The sequence below is a fragment of the Panthera leo genome, chromosome B2 (assembly GCF_018350215.1).
Source record: "Panthera leo isolate Ple1 chromosome B2, P.leo_Ple1_pat1.1, whole genome shotgun sequence".
NCBI lineage: Eukaryota > Metazoa > Chordata > Mammalia > Carnivora > Felidae > Panthera > Panthera leo.
Genome location: NC_056683.1, coordinates 104,973,895 through 104,997,622, shown reverse-complemented (window position 1 = coordinate 104,997,622; position 23,728 = coordinate 104,973,895). Strand labels below are relative to the sequence as shown.

The following is a 23,728-nucleotide window of genomic DNA, read 5'->3' as shown; positions in this document are numbered from 1 at the left end:
GAGCTAATTTGGATGATGAAAAATACCATAGTAGCTATTATACTCTTTATCTTCTGAAATTCCTTTAAACATGTCCACTACCCATCAACCATCTGGATGTATTGGGTTGGGAACTATTTGCCCATGGTATACCCCTTCTTAATCCAATGTTTGAAAAAGATTGATTTTAAAAAGTAAAGTTAGGGGCGCCTGGGTGGCGCAGTCGGTTAAGCGTCCGACTTCAGCCAGGTCACGATCTTGCGGTCCCTGAGTCCGTGAGTTCGAGCCCCGCGTCAGGCTCTGGGCTGATGGCTCGGAGCCTGGAGCCTGTTTCCGATTCTGTGTCTCCCTCTCTCTCTGCCCCTCCCCCGCTCATGCTGTGTCTCTCTCTGTCCCAAAAATAAATAAAAAACGTTGAAAAAAAAAAAATTTAGAAAGTAAAGTTAAAAATTTTTAACTTTTTCTTAATGGTGCCTAAGTTGCTGAGGTTTGTCTATCCTCTGTTAAGTTCCAAAAGATATCCAGTAAATCATGTTAGTTCATATTCCTAAGCATTTAAGAACATGTAGACTAAAATTTGTTCCAAATTTATAAAAATAAAATCCACACACTGTGGCAATGTCAATGATCTATAACAGACCTTTCTTGTTCAAAGCCGAACACTGTATCAGGTAAGTTATATCTCAATTTTAGGGTTTTTTAAAATTTTTTAATGTTTATTTATTTTTGAGAGAGAGAGAGACAGTGTGAGCTAAGGAGGGGCAGAAAGAGAGGGAGACACAGGATCCGAAGCAGGCTCCAGGCTCTGATATGTCAGCACAGAGCCTGGGCGGGGCTTGAACTCACGAGCCATGAGATCATGGCCTGAGAGGAAGTTGGGACACTTAACCAACTGAGCCACCTAGGCACCCCAATTTTAGTTTTGACCATTACCACCAAAACTATTTCCAACACATGTAAACTGGAAGTGCTAAATACCTAAAACTAACTGAATTTCATTTTTTAAAAATAGAGATTTTCTGGAAAAATAAACAGTTTATAAACTACACTGAAGCTTTTGTGCCTTGAATGTGATACCTTTGGAAATGTAAAACTGTCCATTCCTGAAGGGGGAACACTTTCCCTTACTGCTGCCTCTTGAAGATTCTATATTCTACTTCAAAAGAAATGCCAACATGATCCAAAGCCCTTGACATATCAGTGAAGCAAGAGTGCTATCCCAGCAAGGACCTGTGTTTCTAATTCTGTAATGTTTTTCCTAGCGTTGCTGCTAGCATACATCTCCAACAATGGAGTGTTAGAGTCCGATATGTTCTTCTTGGTGAAGAATTGTTTTGACTATCATCAAGCATCTGAAAACTGAATGTTTCCAGCCTTTGACACTGCCCTATACCTTACATGATGTTTACAGGTGAAATAGGAACCATGTTGTTGGCACTCTGTGAGCTTAATGATTCCTAAGAACTCACATGAACTGAACAAATGAGAGAGAAGCATGGCACTGTTGATTATACCGATTACCTGTTTTGTGATTCCTCTTGCTACTTCCCAGACTTGCCAGACCCCTGACGACTTCGTGGCTGCCACTTCTCCAGGGCATGTCATAATTGGAGGTTTATTTGCCATTCATGAAAAAATGCTGTCCTCAGAAGACTATCCCAGACGACCAGAAATCCAGAAGTGTGTTGGGTGAGTAAAGCCTCAGAGAACACATTTAAATTTCAAGATTACACTATGAGATTAAGGCATGTAAACATTTACTTGTATTAACATTTAAATTATTTTAATAAAATGTACACTAATATATTTTTAAGTTACATATAGTCATGCGATCCTTCCTTAAAAGAGAAATATATCAGCACTATATGTATAGTCGACCTCCAAGTGCAGAGGCAATGAATGCTTTCCACTAATGTATCTATTTGGATTTTTCCTTAAAAAACTCCCTGAAGTCACTTGAGAAAACCATCTGGAGACACTGTAGCCTGTCCACTGCAAGCATACAGAGCACATTTATATTTATATTATTATAAATAATGTTTATAAGCATATTATAAACATACTATAAATATATGTATGTTTATTATATATTAGTATTATATTATATGATTATATAATATTAATATTATAATGTAATATAATTGTATATTAACATTATATTATATAATTATATAATATAAAATATATTAAAATTAATATATATTAATTTACATTACATTATTTCTATTATGTATTACCTATGTTTATATCATCTACAATATGCATTTTGTTTTAAACATAGATCTATTGTTTATTTAGTTCTTTGTTTAAAATAGGCGACATTTAAAATCTCTTTACACCAGCATTTTTGTCAGTGCTGCATTCATTTCATTCTTGAAATAATCTAATTCTCTTATGATAAATTAGGATCCTACTTCAACTTAGTGTTCCTTCTTCTTTGATGAACACTATCGGCTGAAAGCTTGGCTATAAAAAAGACATGTGGCACCGTGTACTAGGGAAAAGTAAAGCTGGGCAGAGGATGTTACAAATGGATTTTCTTTAAGGGCAGCAGGATATTTGAATTCTAACTTCAGTCTGGGGACAAACTCATTTTGTAGACTTGGGCAAATGACTTAAATTCTTTGAGTCACAGTTTCCAATTTTCTCTTTTGTAAAATAAGTTCCCGGATAACTTCTAGGGACATGGGCAGCATCAGCTTCTGTTGCTATGGCAATCTGATCAACATGCTTTTTTCCAACTCTGAAATCTTACTTCTATCTTGATGTTCTTGTATGTAAATTTAACCTCCTTTCCCACTCCCCCCCCTTTTTTCTTTCTTTATCAGAACATATTTACCAAGTGCTCTAAGAATGCTGTCAGATAAAATGTGATCCCACATCACACTAAGATTCCTTCCTGGCATTCTCCCTAGAAGTTGGGCACTTTGAGCTACTGTTTTCTTAAATGTTGATTATCAGGAATACCAGTGAACACCTCAAAATAATTAATGAAGATTCTCAGAGCACTAAATCAGTACTCAAAAAATGACTGCAGACCTGCAATTATAGGCTAACAATTAAGGATAAAAAATACTAAAAAAATCATTGATCTAATAAGAAAATATATTCTGAAAAAAATTACTGAATCGAATATCTTTTCACCTTATTGACAATCCCTGAAAGAAACAGTATTCATTTAGCATGAAACAGCTCTATACATATATATATTTTTAAATATTTATTTATTTATTTATTTTGGGGGGGGAGGGGGGTTGTGGGGAGCAGAGAGAGAGGCAGACAGAGAATCCCAAGCAGGCTCCACACTGTCAGAGCAGAGACTGACAAGGGCTCGATCTCATGAACTGTTAGATCATGACCAGAGTTGAAATCAGTAGTTAGACGTTTAACCAACTGAGCCACCTAGGTGCCCCAAACAGCTATATATTAAGTGCCTACATTAATGAGGCCCTATTCTAGGTGTTGGGATACTGAAGTGAATACACCAAAGAAGTTTAGACTTTCATGGAGCTAGCATGTGGGGACCCTGCAATCTTATACATATTGTCATACAATTCATTATTTTTGTTACAATTCATTATTTTACCTTTTCTCTCTTTTTTGCTTCTTTTTTCAAATTAAAAACTTAATGCTGATTTGCCACACTTTGCTTTTAGATAGTCTACAATGACAAATAGTATCATTCAAATACTTTATCGTAACTCAGTGAATTAAAAGAAAAGTTAAAAATATCAAAACCCTGAACAATAATATTGTCCTCTATGAATGGATAAAGAAGACATGGTATATAAACATGTGGAATATTTTTCATCTATAAAAAAGGAATAAAATCTTGCCATTTGCAACAGCATGGATGAGTCTAGGGACTGTAATGCTAAGCGAAGTATATCAGTCAGAGAAAGACAAATACTGTAGGATTTCATTCATTTAAGAAACAAAACAAACAAGGGATGCCTGTGTGTCTCAGTCGGTTAAGCATTTGACTCTTGGTAATGGCTCAAGTCATGATCTTCTTTCTAGTGGTGAAATTGAGCCCCCTGTCCAGCTCCATGCTGAGGGTGGAACCTGCTTGGGATTCTCTTTCTCCTTCGCTCTCTGCCCCTCCCCTGCTCATGTGAGAGCACATTCTCTCTCTCAAAATAAATAAATAAACTTTAAAAAAAGGAAACAAAACAAATGAACAAAAGAAAAATAGAGACAGACCAAAATATAGACTCAACTGTAGAGAACAAACTAATGGCTATCAGAGGGAAGGTGGGTTGGGAGACAGTTGAATAAGTTGAAAGAATTAAGTGTACACTTATCTTTTTTTGAGAGAGACAGAGAGAGAGAGAGAGAGAGAGAGAGAGAGAAAGTGTGTGTAAGAGTAGGGGAGGGGCAGAGAGAGAGGGAGAGAGAGAATCCCAAGCAGGCTCCACACGGTCAGTGCAGAGTCCTACATGGGGCTTGATCCCATGAACCGTGAGATCATGACCTGAGATGAGATCAAGAGTCTGACTCTTAACAAACTGAGCCACGCAAGTGCCCCAAGAGTACATTTATTTTGATGAGCTGACTAATGTATAGAATTGTTGAATCACTACATTGTATACCTGAAATTAATATAACACTGTATGTTAACTATACTGGGATTAAAATAAAATAATAATAATAATATTCTCCTTTAATTATTAAAAAATTGAATCTTTACTATATATTAGATACTGTTTGTAACCTTTTGTATATAGTGGTGGATGACATAAACTTAACAGCAAAGCAGTAATCAAGCAACTCAGTCCTCTGAAGTAATCACAAATCAAGAAGTCAACTGGGAAAATCCACTGAAAGAGTAAACAGCTATATTTCAGAACTTAAATAGTGCATTTATCTAGGAGAAAGCTATTCAGCTTATACAGTCTATTTTATATATAATTCTGAAGGTCTTATTAAACTGGTTTCCAATCACAACAGATTATATTAAAAAAAAGACAGTGGGCTAGTGAGTCTAAAGAGCAGATACTTGGACGGTGATAAAATGGTGACATCTAACTACAAAAAGGAGCAAAAATCAGACATATCTCCATACTGCAGAATACTAAACTGAGTATTCAAATGATCCCCAAATTAATCAGAAACAAGTTATTCTATTCCACAGACTCCATTTGAGAAACTATATACCATTTAGAAAAGTTTCCATCAAGAACTCTTTTAAAATAAAATTTAGGCCCTTTAAGAATTGAGCCTCGCTGATCCAGAAATTGTCTATTATAAGGCAGAGATGTGAATCAAATGAGTTACCATCATGTCTAGAGAAGAATTCTATTCTGATTGCTTTAAAAAGTTTGTTTCTCAACAGGTTTGAAATATCAATTTTTCTTCAAACTCTTGCCATGATTCACAGCATTGAGATGATCAATAATTCAACACTATTATCTGGAATCAAACTGGGGTATGAAATCTATGACACTTGTACAGAAGTCACAGTGGCAATGGCAGCTGCTCTGAGGTTTCTTTCTAAGTTCAACAGCTCCGGAGAAATCATGGAGTTTAAATGTGACTATTCCAGCTACATGCCAAGGGTTAAGGCTGTCATAGGTGCTGGCTACTCAGAAATAACCATGGCTGTCTCCAGGATGTTGAATTTACAGCTTATGCCACAGGTGGGTTTTGTTTTATCCTTGGTTGGTTTTGATCATATTCCTTATTATGAGGGGATCAGGGTAACCCAGGAAACTAGCTGGGGAGTTGATCTTACTTTAACCTTCTCTTTCTTCAGTTAAAGAAAGGTATGTGCCCTATTATGGAGAGTATAGTGGATAGAGCACTAAGGGACTATAGTCGCCCCTCCACCTGCCAAGTGTAGTTTCTGATAGTTTACAGTGAGATTCGGATAAGATGGAAATCTCTGAGGGCCTCAGCTGCCTTGTTTCTGAAATAACACCAGTTGGGTGCTATGAGGAGACTGAGAAGTAAACGGACATGGAGGTCAGGGAAGACTTCCTGAAACTTGAATGAGAAAGGACAGCCAAGGGAAGACAAGGAGGGCAGGACAATATCTATGCTGGGAAAGCAGTAAGTCCAAAGTTGAAATGTCCAAAGAATAACAAAAGATCAGTATAGCTAGATCAGTTGTATAGAAAGGAGTGCAGTAAGAAGTGCATTTGCAGAGATAAGCAAGGGCTGGTCATTCAGCACCTTGTAAGCTGTAGTAGGATTTGCATTTTCTTCTGAGTATGGTGGGAAGCTTTTAGCAGAGACTATGGAACTATATATCTCCTTGTAATGCAAGCCAATAAATAATCAAGAAGTAAGCAAAAAGCCCTCTGAAAGCCCTTCACCAAGGTCCTGCATATTACTCAGAGTCAAGCAAGTCGCCTTGGCTTTCACTCTCAATACATTGCTCTGTAACTCACTAGGTCACTGCTTTCTAGGCTCAAGGAAGATTAGAAGCCAACAGTTAGAAAGCAAAAATAATTACAATCAGATTATCAGGAAATGGCCATCTGATAGAAGTGAACAGATAGAAAAATATAAATCATATATTAAATGTGCATAAGAATTTAAAATATATAACTTTCTGGAGTTAGAGTAAATAAGATCTTGTATCCATGAAAGACTCTGAGAGTTCCATTATATAGCCTAGTAAAGTTGATAAAAAAAAATTTATATCCATAATGAAAAAAAAACCAGAATTATTCCCCTAAATATCTCAGAGATAAGGCTTTGGCTCAAATTGTCTAGACTATGTATAATGCTATGAGAAAAGTACATTATTTTTAACAATGATTATTTCATATAAAAAGGTAATTTCCATGACAGACAACACAAAAGGAAACGGGGCTCACTGCAGGGGACACTGATTTTACAGAAACCCAGGTCTCAAAATACAGATGAGCACAGCAATGCCAGGTACAAAATGGAGGCCAGCATAGCAATGTCAGGAAACTAAAGTTTAGTTACTGTCCACTGTGTGCTAATAACCATTTCAATTTTCTCCTTTAATCTTCACAAGAATCCTATCATTTCACATGTAAAGAAATATTAACTAACTTCCCCAAATTTATTGAAGTCAGAATTCTGACAGTTTGTCTGACTCTAAAGCCTACTGACTTTCCACCATACCAGGTGGCTGCTATAAGTAATAGAAAAAAAAAAAAGACTCAGCAAGTGACACAGTGCATTTGCAGCTGTGGAAGGTAGTAATTCTCCCTAGAATAAAATCACCAGAACTGTAAATCAAGCAAAACTCTGTACACATTAGGTAGGTATCTCAAAATGCTATTTGAGTAGACCAGAGGTCAGAAAACTATAGCATGTAGATCAAATGTGGCTCTTGAGCTATCAAGAAGGGTGTTTACAATTTTTTGAAAGGTTGTAACAAAAAAAGATATGACAGAGACCATATGTGATCAACGAGGCTCAAAATACTTTATACCTGGTCCTTTGCAGAAAAAAGTGTGCTGGCCCTTAGACTACATGATTATTTGGCTGGTTGACTTATTTCACCTAGAATAAAAATCACCGAAGTTGTCAATTAGACAAAATGTTGAACATACCGGGTGTCTAAAAATGCATTCTGTTTATTTGACTAGCTGCATTTTTCCTATATTTATCTCTAAGTATTTAAATAATAACCACTATTGGCCTTGGCCCGAGATATAAGATAGATATAGATGGATATAGAAGTGTAGATGGAAGCATAAGATAGAGCCTGAACCTTCAGAGAGCTTGTACTATACACAATAGAAATGACTGAAGAGCGATGACTCTAAAGAGTTGGCACACAATTACTAAATGTCATGATTTACACTGTTTCTAAAGCAGAAGTTCATTGAAGGGGAAGAATATAAAAGACCAGAGAATTTAGGAAAAGATTACAGAAATTCACAGAAATGAGAGGGGAACACCCAGTATGAACATCCAGCTGGAGTTCATCAGCACCATAACTAAAAGATTCTGTCAATTTCCAGGTGAGTTATGAATCAACAGCAGAAATCCTAAGTGACAAAATTCGCTTTCCTTCATTTTTACGGACTGTGCCCAGTGACTTCTATCAAACTAAAGCAATGGCCCACCTGATTGAGAAGTCTGGATGGAACTGGATTGGCATCATAGCCACAGATGATGACTATGGACAAATGGCCCTCAACACTTTTGCAGTTCAGACCACAGCAAATAATGTGTGCATAGCTTTCAAAGAAGTTCTCCCAGCCTTCCTCTCAGATAATACCATCGAAGTCAGGATCAATGAGACACTTGAGAAAATCATAGCAGAAGCCCAGGTTAATGTCATTGTGGTATTCCTGAGGCAATTCCATGTTTTCAATCTCTTCAGTAAAGCTCTAGAAAGGAATATAAATAAGATATGGATTGCCAGTGACAACTGGTCAACGGCCACCAAGATTACAACCATTCCTAATGTTAAAAGGATTGGCAAAGTTGTAGGGTTTACCTTTAGAAGAGGGAATATGTCTTCCTTCCATTCCTTTCTTCAAAATCTGCATATATTTCCCAGTGATAATAACAAGGTCTTAAATGAATATGCCACACTCTTGTCTGCTTGTGCATATGTCAAGGACAGTGATTTGAGTCAGTGCATTTCCAACCATTCTCAGGGGACTTTGGCCTACAAGGTTGACAAGGATTTAGAAAGGAACTTCTCCCTGAGAAATGATTTCCTGTGGGATTATACTGAGCCAGGCCTTGTTCACAGTATCCAGCTTGCAGTACTTTCTCTTGGTTATGCCATTCGGGATCTCTGCCAAGCCCGCGACTGTCAGAACCCCAACGCCTTTCAACCATGGGAGGTACTAACTCATACATTCAAGAAAATTCCCCTACCATCCTTCCTTTCCTTGCTTTAATTTTCAAGTATTTATATTAACTGTCTTAATCGTATTCCTTTTGAAGGTAGATACATTAAGTGTTCAAATAACATGCATTTCTCTCATTAGCTCTTTGTTCTTGAGGATAATAGAGTTGTTATTTTACCTTTACTACTCTGACCCACTAAAGTAGTGCTCTTTTATTTTCCAAGAAGATCCAGTTGGTAGTATTATTTTTTGTGAGTATATGGATTTGTATCTGATCTTGTAGTTTTTCAGTGCTTCATATGAATTATCTCTTTTAGTGTTCTTGACAAACACAAGACCAGGCATGTTTAACGGTCATTTTTATTATCACTAAATATTATCAGTCGAAAAACTAAAGCTAGAAGCACTAGAAATATTACTCTTGTCTGGATCTTCTGCCTCCATGCCCTCTGTTTTCCATAGGATTTTGTTGGTTTATAGTTGGTTTTTGTTGGTTTAAAGCCTCCAGTTATGACTTTTACTTAGAACAGCCTCCTTAGGACTCCAGTCTTTTCAAATGAACATTGTTAGATAAATCATAACAATTCCTATGATATCTCCGGTTGAAATGAACCACTAATTGTCGGTAAAAGGCGTCTTTTCATTTCTTCTCTTTGATTAGTTTGTAGAAACTCAAATTAAAGCTTAATGTGGCTCTTTTTAGTAAAAATTTTCCATTGTGCTTTTTAAATGCTGATAAACAAGACATTTGAAAGCAATTGTTGCCTTATATGATGATAAATTTTACTCATTAAAAACAGATTTCTCAATACTGTGTACTCAAAGCCAAACTTGTCTGTTTTGGTGCAGAATCATGTCCCGAAAATATATTTATTATAAATGTGTAAGGGAAAAGAAGGTGAAAGGAAGTAAGACTCAAGTGTTACCATATATGTGAGTATGCAGGGCAGACTATTTCTACTTTTGTCATTTTTACTTTTAACAGTCCCAAACACAAGCTCCAAGGTCTAAGGTCATCCGCTTACATTTAGGTGGATCATGTGATGGTATAGGGTATTTTAAATTTCTCATTTTAAAACTAGTTTTGATCTTGTAAATGCAAGGCAAAAAAACTAATAAGGAGGTAAGACTAGAGATTAGGATTTTTGTTTTGTTTTGGCCTTTTTGTTTTTAATTTTTTTTAACGTTTATTTTTGAGACAGAGAGAGACAGAGCATGAATGGGGGGAGGGTCAGAGAGCGAGGGAGACACAGAATCAGAAGCAGGCTCCAGGTTCTGAGCTGTCAGCACAGAGCCTGACGCGGGGCTCGAACTCACGGACCGCGAGATCACGACCTGAGCCGAAGTCAGACGCTTAACCGACTGAGCCACCCAGGCGCCCCGAGATTACGATTTTTTAAGTTAAAACTATCTAAAAAATAAAAATTATATATATATATATATATATATATATATATATATATATATATATGTCTAGCTATTTTAAGATGTCTGTTTGAAAGCATACTCTTTGTAATATAAAACTTAAATCAGGGATTGATAAAAACTACAAATGAAGTTGACCACAATAATGAAACCACTACATGAAATTTTAAGAATGAGAGGTTGAGAAAGAGTAATAGAAATTAGACAATCCTAGAGGCAGGATAAAGGGGAAGAGACATAAGGAGCCTCTAAGGAAGGATAGATAAAAATAGCAAGGACTATTTATCCACTAAAGATCTGGGAAAGTATTTTAAATCAGGAATGAATCTCAAACATTCTGAGGAAAAGACTTGGGAAAGTATAATCTAAGCAGAGTCTTCTAAAATGTTTTGTTTAAACAGTAGGAGCCTGGGGTTATTCTTTATTCCCTCTGGGAGCCTGGTTACCTAGAAACCAAACAGGAAATAGACTGGAAAGGAAGAACATGTGAGTGACTTGCTCTTTTGATCACAACGTGAGTGAACCACATCTGTGCCAGATTCAGTAGGACAAACAATGCAAATAATTTTTATGAAGAAATCTCCATAGACTTCAAATTTAAAAGATCAGCAATATCTAGGGTCACTAATCAAAGACATATTCCTAAAGATTATTTTGTCCCTTGGTAAGATTCACTAATATCTAAATATTACTTTCTAGATAATTTTATATTCAAATAACTTTAAAGGAGTTTTTCCCAATATTTGGGGATAGTTCTTACTTTGGCTCCACATTTGGAGACACCTATGAGAAGTATTCGGGAAAAGCACAGCCAGGATTGTTTTACTTCAATACAGTTTTGATGTTTCTCAGATGTGCATGAGGATACCACCTCCTTGTTGTAAACAGTGATTTTGGTTTTTTGTTTGTTTGTTTTCCTTTACTTATGATGATATAGAAAGTAGTAAGTGATGCATGTGAGATGACAGACTTATAGTCAAACTTCCCATGTGTACATATATTTAGCAAACATTTATTGGACGTCTCAATGCTCCAGTCCAACGTTGAGTGTTGAAAATATTAGGGAAAACAAGACAATTCTCTTCCTGAAGGAGTCATCTGTCCACTGGTGTGTACAACCAACCAATTAAGGAGTTGATTACAATGCAGAATGATGCATTACTATGTTTCATAGGGGCACAAAATGGCAGCGAAGCACTTAACTGAGGCAACCAATCCAGTATTAGCAATTCAGAAAACATTCTCCAAAGACCATACATCTCTGGAGAATATGATGGAAGGGTAGGAGTTAGGACACAAATACTCCAGCAAGATCTGAGAAGGGAGGGTAAGTATGGCATCTTCAGGGGTAAGTAAATAGTGTCACAGAATTGGAGTTTCTTGTGGAAACTACAGGTGAATGAAAGTAGAGGAAGGATCCAACATCAGGGTCTAATGAATCAGAGCATCTCAAATTTTGATTTGCAGTTGAATGGCCTGGGAATCTCATATCATGTATCTGCTAATTCTGTGGGGGGATACCTGAGAGTCTGCACTTCTAACAGTCTCTCAGGTGATGTTGATACTGCTAGTCCAGGGACCATCGTTTCAATAGAAAGGCCGCAAACTATGTTTAAAGGTTTGGACTTTATAGAGCAAAGCGAGCCAATTAAATCTATTTTGAGACAGGACAGTGTTCTGATCTGCTTTTCACTGCAGAAGTAGCATTTCATTTCCACTGTGGTGTGCACTGCTCAGAGGGACACAAGCCTAGAGGCAGAAGGATCAATTTGGTAATCCAGTCACGAAATAAGGATGGCTTATACTCCAGGTATAAGTACTACAAGCACTGTGTGTGACAGTGAGGATGGAGATGCATACATGGTTGTGTAAGAGGAAGAATGAAGACCATCTGTAGATAGACTGGGTGTAAAAGATGCAAAGAGAAGCAAAGATGCTGCAAGTGATTCCACATTTGGACATTTGATGACTTTGTTGAGAAGGGAACATAAAAAAGTAGAGGTTTGGTGGGGAGGAGAAGTATTAAGCATTCTGTTTTGGAGATGTTGAATTCGAAGAACTTATGAGACATTCAAGTGTAGCAACGGAAGAAATGTGTGCTGAGAAGAGAGTGATTTTGAAGTGATAAGGAAAACAATAACTAACAATTTTTGAGGGCGACTATACCAGGCATTGACATATATGATCTCTAACCTCTATAATATTCTGGTAGGTCCACAGGTTTGTGTTTCTTACACTCCATCTTTTTTTAAAAATTTTTTTTAACGTTTATTCATTTTTGAGACAGAAAGAGACAGAGCATGAATGGGGGAAGGTCAGAGAGAGAGGGAGACTCAGAATCTGAAGCAGGCTCCAGGCTCTGAGCTGTCAGCACAGAGCCCGACACGGGGCTCGAACTCACGGACCGCGAGATCATGACCTGAGCCAAAGTCGGACGCTCAACTGACTGAGCCACCCAGGCGCCCCTCTTACACTCCATCTTAAAGTGGCAAGAGGAAATGTTACCAGTGATGGAGACTTGTGGCAGTTTAGAGACGGACGGGGCCTCCACAATGAGGGTCTGGCCCACGGTCCCCCACACAGTTAGCAGTGAGACTATCCCAGCCTTAGTCCAGGGTGCTTTCCGCTACGGTACAGAAAATTTCACAGAAGAAAAAGACATGGGTTGGGCACCAGACAGAAATGCAAGGCTGCTTCCTCTGCTCTCTCTAATTCAGCCACAAGCACAGCTTTCTTAGGAAGATGTGGACACTGCACCAGTCAGGGAAATGGAAAACAGCATTACCAACAACAGCTTAGTTGGTGTGGCCCCCTGGCTTTGTGTTCTCAAAAACAGGTCATTGCCATACACAGGGTGAGTTATATAATCATGGAAACACAAATCTTACTGTTTAATGGTGTCAATTTATAGTGACTTTCAGAGTCTCCATGGAAAATAAATAAATAAGTGCTGGAAAAAGCCTTTAAGAGCTTAGTAACCAAAGCACTAATGTTCAAAACTTACCTTAATCCAGAGCAAACGTTGTGTTTTAATTAACAGGTAACAAATGCACTGTTTTGTTTGCCTCCACCCTCTCTCTTGTGAGAACAAGCATAGTTATGTTGGCTTAGGTACTTCATACACCGTTATCGCTATTTACAGAATGTATATGTGCCAGAAAACCTAATTAAGTGCAGGAAAAAACAAGTAGAAATTATAGTTCAAACTCAAAAGAGGAAAAGGATATGCTTCCTAAAGAACCGAGTTACTGGGGTTTATGTGTGTATTGCTTAAGGAGAGAACAGAAAAAAAAAATCAACACACAGGTGGAGGTGGAAACACTGACAGTGGGTCCTTACTTCCTCTTTTATTTTTGTTCCCTTCATATTTTTTCTTCCAGGCAATTGCTAGAAAAAGCTTTTGTTGGTTAATTCCACCATGTTAAATCTGATATCCTGCTCCTTTAAGTCTATTTATTTTGAGACACAGAGAGAGTGGAGGAGGGGCAGAGAGAGAGGAAGAGAGAGAATCCTAAGCAGGCTCTGCACTGTCAGCTCAGAGCCCAGTACGGGGCTGGAACTCACGAACTGTGAGATCATGACCTGAGCTGAAACCAAGAGGCAGATGCTTAGTTGACTGAGCCACCCAGGTGCCCCTGATATCCTGTTTCTTTAAAGTAATACTATTTTACATTCATTAAGAGAACTAAGAAATCTGTGGAAACATATAATAAAATTAATACACATACTCAGATATTTTACTAACGTGACATTTGGTCACTGACCTGCCTATCGTGACTAATATATTTACCTTAAAATATAGCTTGATTTTCTTATAGTCTATTGACCAAAACAAAAATTGAAGGAAAGAAACATTCATAAAAGATGAACTGATAAGGAATAGAAGAATAATTCTATTCGAATAGAATAATTTCTGCCTCATTCCAGATTTTGCACTCAACAAGAGCCACATAACATCATAGACTTAGATGAGTAGGCCCAGTGTGTCCAGAAAGGGTATTTACTTAGCCGTGATTATATATCAAGTTAATGGCGGAGCAGTGTTTTTCTCTCTCCCAGAACAGCGATCTTCCTCTGCAGCACAATCTCAATACAGCTGCCTCATTTGTCAGTAAAACATTTCCTGTCCTAGCTGTTTTACATACAAGTTCTCATGTACGAACTCGGTAACAAGACAAGTAATTTTTCATTGCATTTCTTTCCTCTGAAATTAAAAAAAAAATCATTTTGTGAATTACATTGGAAAGGTCACTTTATACTCAATCACTGAAACAGATTTGAAAACCTCTGAAGATAATAATATCCGTACCTCCAACCAAATGAGTAACAAAGGATGTATTTAGAAGGCAGGTACTGGCAGTACCTTATACCCCGAGCTAAACCTCTCTGGTGGGAGATGTCCTGAGAACAGGGTGCTGTTGTCACTGGACTGTCCCATGTTTGTATGTCTGTCCCCTTAGCCTTCATTTTGCGGATGGTGAGCATAACACCTACTGGTTTGGATTACCCACTCAGGCTTGGCCAAGGATCCAACTGTGACTAGAAGGAAAGAATGAATTTTCCTGCCTCCGGTAGCTCCAGATGACATATCGATAACTGCTTTTGAGTCAGATGGAAAATACAATATGGAGGACTTGAATTAAAATATTGTTAGGTGCAATGGAAAGACCTGAAAGTCAAAATGTGTGTCCTCAGATTAAGTCCACTTACCCCTTTTCTGATGGTGCTCACCTAAGAAAGGAGGAAGATGATCTCTGTTCAGTTGTTTCATTGAGTTGTTATGGAGAAGAAGGATATCACACTTCTGAGAATTATCAAGTAATATATGAACGTCAGGTGACATAATTAATAGACTCAAAATATTTTTATTTATTTGCACAATGTCCTTATTAGCTAATAGTGTTAACAGATATTAATATACCCTTTACTAATCTTAATCTGTCCCTAATACTGGGATAAACTCCTTATATGCTTAATTACATATAATCCTTACAATAACCCTATAAGGTATACAGATGGGGAACCTGGACCTAGAGAGAAATTGAAGTGTCAAGACCACATCACTAATGAGATATAGAACCTGTATTAGAGCCCAGGCAACTGCCCCAGAGGACCTATCCTGAAATTGTGCAACGTGAAAAAATGAAGATCCTCATATTCCAATTTTATAAGCTAGAGAAGCTACTCTCCATAAACATTAACTTGCTTTCTCAGATTCACAGAACAAGATTTTGGCAGAAATAAGGCTAGAATTGTCAAATTGTTGCCAGATAGTTAAGAACCTTCTCAACTAGTTACCATACTCACTGATCCAGAATGTCCTTTTTCTACTTTTAAGTGATATTCCATATAAGGCAGTGTTATAATTGGGATATAATGGATGCATATTTCTATTCATGTTTGTTTCTATTTTCTATTTTATAGTTACTTGATGCACTAAAAAATGTGACATTCACTGATGAAGGGAATTCATTTCATTTTGATGCTCATGGGGATATGAATACTGGATATGATGTTGTGCTCTGGAAGGAGATTGATGGTCACCTGACTATCACCAAGATAGCACAATATGATCTGAAGAATGATGTCTTCGTCATCACAGACCAAGAAACAAAAAATGAGTTCAGAAATCTTAAGGTAATTTTGCGGTAGGCTGCTTATAGCATTCAAATCAAATTAGTACCTCAATTGCAAAAGTCCTTGACCCCACCAGGACCTCCAGTGGTCCTACTGCCTGTTTACTGTCCCCATCTTCCCTCCTTAAATGCTATGGTCATCTTGTGTGTCACCCCTTGTACATGCTCTCTTTATCATACTCATTTGACTAGAGCATAATCCTGGTTAAACTCAACTCTTTGCCTAATCAGTAGAGCCCCCATGTAGCTGAACTTGAACTTGGCAAAACAAAAACAAAGCCAAAAGCACCTTGTTGACTGTTCTCACTTCAAAGTCATGATCTCTAACTTCCAGTGGGCCCTTAGCGCTGTTGGGCAATCAGACTATTACCTTACTTAGTCCATTACCTCACCTACCTTCCTAGATAGCTATTTCATAATTTTTATTCCCTTTTCTGATCCAACACATCTTTCCCATCTTCACTTTTAGGTGACTTTTCTTCCTATGTCACTAACAAAAGTGAAACACTCAAAAGAGAACAGCAGTGTTCCCCTGCCACCACATCTGTCTTCCATCCAGCACTATGGATGGGCTGTCTGCTCCTGGCCAAGGTCAGCTCCTCCCTTGATCTCTGGATCCCAACTCTTTACCACTTACTCTGTGATACTGCTCTGGCAATTCTCCACTCTCTCCCACATCCTCAAGTATTTTCTCTTTTCCATTATCTACATAGTGATATAAATATGCTGTTATTCCTTCCATGTTCCAAAAAAAGAACGAAACTCCATTGATCCTCCACTTCTCCTTCTATGTACTGCCCATTCCTCTATTTCTCTTGACATCAAAACTCCTTGAGAAATTTAAATACATTCACTGGCCCCAATTTCTCTCTTCCCATAATTCTTTTGAACTCTTTCCAATCCATCAAAATTCTTTCTATCTAGTTCACCAATGTTAACAAATCCAAAAATCATCTCACTAATTATTAGTAATTAATTATTCTCCTCTCTGTAAAATGCTCTTTATTGTTCCCACAACACCACAGTCCCTTGATTTTCTTCCTCTGTCTCTGGCCACTATTTCTTAGTCTCCTTTGCTGGCTCCTTATCATTCCAGCTGCCTATAAATATTGGCTTACCCAGAGCTCAGAACTGCTCCTTTCCTGGGTCTACACTTTGCCTTAGTGATCTCATCCAGGCTCATGATTTAAATAATGTCATTCATTAATAGAGAAGGCAGATGACTCCCAGCTTTTTATCTTCTGAAGTTCTATCCTCATAAATATACAACTGTGCAACTGACATCTCTACCTTGGAGTCTAATAGTCATCTTGACTGATTACCTCCAAAACTGAGCTTCCAAACCTACCCTCATCTCAATAAATGGCAATTTCCTTTTAGTTGTTCGTGGAAAAACCTGGTGGAATCCTTGTCATGCTTCATATCCAATCTAAGTTTCACTTTCAAAATGGGCCTAGAATCTTACCACCTTTTGTTCTCTACTCCACTGCTACTACTCCAGTCCAAGCTACAATCACCTGTCACCCAGAATAAGACAGTAGTCTTCTAACTGCTCTCTGTTTCCACTCTTACTCACTGTGGTCTATTCTTAAAGCAGCAGACAGAGTAATCCTATAAACTATAATACTCTACTCAAAACACTCCCATACATCCTGTTTCTTTTAGGGTAAAAGCCAATGTCTTTAAAAACCTTACATGACCTGCCACCAGGACCTACCTGACCTCATCTCCTACTACCTTCCCCTCCCCCTTGCCTCTTCTTCCAACCCCACAAGATTTCTTGCTCTTCCATATGTACCTTCCTTTCTCCTAGCTCAAGTCCAAAACATCAGATAATCCCAAATCTTTTGCTATCCCAAAGTTATTAATACCAGACTTTAGAATGTCTTTGTTGTATCTTATGATAAGGGAAGAAAGTATTTCTCTTTTACCCCCCAATGATGTCCTGCCTACTGACAACCCAGATCAGGAATAACTGTTGAGAAGAAGAAAACCACCATTGTGGACTCAGGGGTACTGAATCTTGGCTACTTTTTCTTTCCCAGCCAGATCATTTTCATCTCCCAGAGAAAAGACCAGTTAGCTTAGTCATTGGATTGTGTTCCTGGCTCAGGAATAGCTATTAAGAGAATCTAGAGAAAGCTTCATTTACCCATTATGCTTTGGTATCTCAAAAGGTAAGACAGTAACAGATTTACTTCACAAGTTATGCGTGAGGAAGGGACTGTGAATGGAAAAAAAAAAAAGCATAGCTGAAGTACAAAGAATTATTAGTTAAATTGGAAACTGAGCGCTCCGTAAAATTAGAATGCTACATATGATTTACATTGTGACATGCCTAATTATAACCTAAAATATTATTTATATATCTAGGGTTACCTTTTTCACTAATACTTTAATAGCTTTAAGTTCAAAATTTCCACTCTTTTGTTTTTAAGCTTAGACTGGACAAAGTCCTTGGACAGCATGATTAATAACCTTCCTCTAAAGAATATAAAAGTGTCCATTAAGTTACTATTTTTCATATATAGTTGAACTCTTTATACAACACAAGACTGGAAATTTCCAGGCCATGACTTCCTTCTTTAGTTCCATCATTACACATTTGTTCCTCTGCTAGGGACTTTCTGAAAGAGCTAATTTCCCTTATTTGCTTTCAGAAGTTATTAATGTGACAAAAGTACTTCTTCCTAAGGCAGCTTCACTATCTGAAGTATCTTCTGCTTTTTAAACTTGTTCACATGCCTCCAGGTGACAAAACAATTCTATTGTGCTTTTTAAAAACAAGAGAGGGAGAGACCAAAATACTAGTTAGTAAATGTATCTTTTTTTTTTTTTTCAACGTTTTTTATTTATTTTGGGACAGAGAGAGACAGAGCATGAACGGGGGAGGGTCAGAGAGAGAGGGAGACACAGAATCAGAAACAGGCTCCAGGCTCCGAGCCATCAGCCCAGAGCCTGACGCGGGGCTCGAACTCACGGACCGCGAGATCGTGACCTGGCTGAAGTCGGACGCTTAACCGACTGCGCCACCCAGGCGCCCCAGTAAATGTATCTTTAAATCAATCAAGGTTAGTTAGGAAAATAAATCTTTTAAAAATATACTTGAAACTTCTTTCACTTTGCAGCAAATTCAGTCTAAATGCTCCAAGGAGTGCAGTCCTGGGCAAATGAAGAAAACTACAAGAAGTCAACATATCTGCTGCTATGAATGTGTGAACTGTCCTGAAAATCACTACAGTAACCAGACAGGTGATTATAGTCACTACACCATGTACAGTGAATCACCAGAAACATTTCTCCTAGGCTGACTATTTTTTTTACATGAATCCTATTTTGGCTTACATTTTCATTTTAAAAAAAAAAGCATCTCATGCTCTTGCTAGATTAAATTCCAGTAAAATTTCATTTTATCTTGGAATTTGCTCTATTATATCAGCAGATGCACAACCAATACCTAATAGAGACATAAAAGTAACTTCACTTCCAAGGGAAGATGTCATCTGCTCAAGTAGACTTCCTCTCCTGCATCTTTCAAAACAACGTGATTTCTCCACCAATCTTTGTCCGTGTATCCCCCACATGGACATGCTGGTCTTATAACTGGGGCACAATAACTATAATTAAATAAGTGTTGAATTAGCTAAACTGAGCATGATAAAAACCCAGAGGTGTGCATACCCTGGAGATCTCATTATTCCTACCAAAAGGCAGCAAACAGTAAAGCCTAAAAAAAAAAAAGCCTTCTGTGAGACAAGGGGATAAACTATTAACAAAGATGAGCTGCTACTAACTGATTATTTGCCTAACCTGTCTTTAACAATTTCACAAGATCAGTGCAAAATATACAAAGTAAAGAACAAGGTCAGCAGCCTCAGGGTCTTAAAAGGAGCAATCAGCAGTTTCCCTGGAGTCAAATTTTGACTTCAAAATCCATACTTTAAAAGCATCGTATTCCCTTGTTTATTGTTGCATCCCTACTCATCTATAAAAGTTGTGAACCTGAGAACTGGAGCAGCTCTCAGATGCTTACTCTTTTTTCTCACTGCCTCCGAGGGGAGAAGTATCGCAATATAAACGTTCCAATAGTCTTGTTCTGTGGCTATCTCACAAAAATGCCGCTTCTCCTAACCTGAGATGGGCTCTGCTGTGTAAACAATTAGGTAATTGTGGGGGAGAGAGATTTTCCAGGCAATGTCTACCAACTGTCTGCCGAGTGGGATAAATAAAAACGCTGGAAGAGTGTGTCGCATTTATTTCCCATAAAGACACACAAGAGTTTTCAAAATACAATTTGGGCTCTCTTTTGATAACCAAGGCAAGAATAAGTGTTGAAGACTGCTTTTCCTTTGGAGGAAAAGCAAGGATTTAGGGTGATATGAAAAGACATCATCTCCTGTCTTTCTCTCTGTCTCCAGCACACAGCTCTCGTACGTAGACAAGGCCATTAAACGTTTGCCAAACAAGCGAAGAAAATGGCACACGGTAGCAGTGGCAGTTAGGGGAGGACAGAGAAGAACCGCTCTTGTAGGGAAACAGGGTTTGGAAAGAGGAAGAGGCTGGAGAGGTAATGAAGTTCATAAACAGAAACACAACCTGACTTTGAGGTTAATGAAAGAAGGGAACGCAGGCCCTATATAAAAATGAATGGGCACTGTGGAGTGTTCTCAGATGGATGCCCAGGGAGCGCCTTTTGGCAATACGGGGGACCCCACCTTTAAGGGGTGAAAATGGAGAGCAAATGCAATCACACTCCCAGGGACTCCACTCTGATATCAACTCTTCCTTCTCTGCCATCAGAATAAGCCAAAATCAGTTTTAAGCTTATCACTGCACATGTGAGTTTACTGACATGTTTACTGACAAGTTTACTGACTTCCTAGAGAAAAAAAATAAACTTTAATTTTTCATCAACTGAAGTGGTTACAATCCTGTGTTATCTCACTTTTAGAGAGCTTTCAGGGTGACTCAGCCATATTTTCTCTGCTTTTAAAAGAACTGCAGCCTTATTTATAATAGCATTTCTCACTACATTTAGTGTCTACTATGTGTAACACTCCACACAAAGAAGTTTACATTTATTCTGGGCATTGAATGCAGCACCCCAGTGAGGCAGAGCCCTTTTTTTTTTTTTTTTTTTTTTTTCTTTTTTAAAGATTTGAAAATAGACTCAGAAAGTTCAATTCACTTAGTCAAGATTAAGGGAATTATAAGTGATAGAGAAAGGGACTTGAGATACATTTGATTCCAAAGCCCTTCTTTTTTTTTTAAGTTTATTAATTTATTTTTGAGAGGGGGAGGGGCAGAGGGAGAGAGAATCCCAAGCAGGCTGTGTGCTGTCAGCTCAGAGACTGGCGTGGGGCTTGATCTCATGAACCCTGAGATCATTATCTGAGCTGAAACCAAAGTTGGATGCTTAACCAACCGAGCCACCCAGGCACCCATATTTCAAAGCCCTTCTTAACAGAGTCCCTGAACTGCCACCTATAATAGCAAGTTCATAAGAGGCTGGCATCTATCTTGAGTATATGGATTCCCTTAAGACTCACAGCCCAGCTGGGCTTTTTGCTTTCTCTTCCCTCACCCTCACACTTTCTCTCAACTTCTTTTGGGTTCTGTGCATGCTTTATTTTAATAAGTAACCAATGTGACAATTATCTATATCCTTTTCTCGTCCTCACTATTACTAAGAAGGAGTCTCATTTGTAGCATCATTGTGGACAATCAATCACCTGGCTTAAATGTTTGCAATGTAACTGAATCTCTGTCTTTTAGATATGGATCACTGCCTTTTATGTAACAACAAAACTCAGTGGGCCCCTGTAAGGAGCACAGCATGCTTTGAAAAGGAAGTGGAGTATCTCAGTTGGAATGACTCCTTGGCCATACTGCTCCTGGCCCTCTCCCTACTAGGAATCATGTTTGTTCTGGCCATTGGCATAATATTTACAAGAAACCTGAACACGCCTGTTGTGAAATCGTCCGGGGGATTGCTGGTCTGCTATGTGATCCTTCTCTGTCATTTCCTCAACTTTGCCAGCACGGGCTTTTTCATTGGAGAACCACAAGACTTCACATGTAAAACCAGGCAGACGTTTTTTGGTGTGAGCTTCACTCTCTGCATCTCCTGCATTTTGGTGAAGTCCCTGAAAATTCTGCTAGCCTTCAGCTTCGACCCCAAGTTGCAGAACTTCCTGAAGTGCCTCTATAAACCGATCCCCATCATCTTCACTTGCACAGGTATCCAGGTTGCCATTTGCACAATCTGGCTGATCTTTGCAGCACCTGCTGTGGAAGAGAATGTCTCCTTGCCCAGAGTCATTATCCTGGAATGTGAGGAGGGATCCATCCTTGCATTTGGCATCATGCTGGGCTATATTGCCATCCTGGCTTTCATTTGCTTCGTATTTGCCTTCAAAGGCAGGAAACTACCTGAGAATTACAATGAGGCCAAATTCATAACATTTGGCATGCTCATTTATTTCATAGCTTGGATCACATTCGTCCCCGTCTATGCTACCACATTTGGTAAATATTTACCAGCTGTGGAGATTATCGTTATTTTAATATCGAACTATGGGATCCTGTGTTGCACATTCTTCCCCAAATGCTATGTTATTCTTTATAAGCAGGAGACTAACACAAAATCTGCCTTTCTCAAGATGATTTACAGTTACTCTTCCCACAGCGCAAGCAGCCTTGCCATGAGTCACGTTTCCCTGGACTCCTCTAGCAGCAACATCACAGCGACCAATCCCAGCTCCAGTGGCAGGCCTGCAGCCTGGCAGGAAAGCAGGGATATTCAGGCACAGGCATTTGCACACATACGCAGAGAAAACGCTGCAAGTATGTCTAAAACTTTGCCTCGAAAAAGAATGTCAAGTATATGAAGGAGTCCTTAAGAAATGGCATGTTCTGGAATAAAATGTCTCCAGGGTCTCTGTGTTTAAAATGTGCATTTGTTTCCCAACAAATATATTCTATGTGTTTCTTCACTGCCACCGTGTTCACCAATTTTTGGTTGAACACTCCCTCTGTCCAACCACTTCTTTAACAAAGAAAATAGTACCCTCAGCCTGGAAATGCCTTCATTCCTTATCACCTCCATCTGTCTCCATCTTTATCTCCTTCTTCTTAGACACATAGTTAAAGGTCTCTTTTCTATTTGAAATTAGCCCATCATATATCATGCTCATTGTGTCCTCTATCTCCTCTTCTCAGACCTTTTCATATGGGTCCTCCTTCTGCCCTAAGTATCTTTATCTTCCCACCTCCAGGGCTCAGTTCAGTTGAACAAGCATTTGAGCAGTTACCATGAGCCAGGTGACATGCTAAATACAAAAGTACAAGGAGGATCAAAGCATCATTTCTGACCTCAAGGAGTTCAAAATCCAGGAAGACAGTCACATACAGATATCATCATTTGAGTGTGGGGATTTCTATGATTGTCCTGTGCAGATGGCACTGTGACAAGATAGTGAAGGGGGTGCTTAGCCACCCTGGGGGATGATGAGAGAGCTTCAAAGAAAGCTAAATGTGGGATATGATGTTTAGAGGGAGTCTTGAAAGATGAGTAAGAGCTAATCAAAGAAAGTCAGAAAGCTGTTCTAGAAAAAGGGGGAAAGCAAGGAGCAGCAGCAGGAAGTGTGTCAAGAAGGTATGCTAGGGGGAGTACAGTCATTTGGTATTACTAGAGAGGAGTCTTCTTTTGCATGTAGAGATTACATCATGAATGAATACCATAGACTGGAGTTATTTTTTTAAGTTTATTTATTTATTTTTAAAGAGAGAGAGAGAGAGAAGAAGAGGGACAGAGAAAGAGAAGAGAGACAGAATCTGAAGCGTGTGGAGCCCAATGAGGGGCTTGATGTCATGAACCATGAGTTCATGACCTGA

General features: G+C 38.4%; 1 protein-coding gene across 3 annotated transcripts; it reads left to right on the top strand.

Moving 5' to 3' along the window:
* The first annotated feature begins 1,474 nt into the window (after window positions 1–1,474).
* GPRC6A (G protein-coupled receptor class C group 6 member A) lies at window positions 1,475–22,722 on the top strand. 3 transcript variants are annotated; one of them, XM_042937390.1, is made up of 6 exons: window positions 1,475–1,668; window positions 5,315–5,618; window positions 7,929–8,240; window positions 15,621–15,833; window positions 18,961–19,084; window positions 21,608–22,722. In XM_042937390.1, exons 1-6 carry the CDS (start codon window positions 1,475–1,477, stop codon window positions 22,720–22,722), a joined length of 2,262 nt encoding a protein of 753 aa, XP_042793324.1. The 3 variants fall into 3 exon arrangements, with proteins under 3 accessions (XP_042793324.1, XP_042793322.1, XP_042793323.1); XM_042937388.1 differs by having other exon boundaries at window positions 7,929–8,765; XM_042937389.1 differs by lacking the exon at window positions 15,621–15,833 and having other exon boundaries at window positions 7,929–8,765.
* The last annotated feature ends 1,006 nt before the right edge of the window (window positions 22,723–23,728 follow it).

Excerpts from the sequence above, each read along its gene's own strand:
- GPRC6A (XM_042937388.1), top strand. The coding sequence starts at position 1,475 with ATGGCACTGTTGATTATACCGATTACCTGTTTTGTGATTCCTCTTGCT. Across the intron at positions 5,619-7,928 it reads ATTTACAGCTTATGCCACAG|GTGAGTTATGAATCAACAGC; the intron begins GTGGGTTTTGTT and ends GTCAATTTCCAG. Across the intron at positions 19,085-21,607 it reads TCACTACAGTAACCAGACAG|ATATGGATCACTGCCTTTTA; the intron begins GTGATTATAGTC and ends TCTGTCTTTTAG.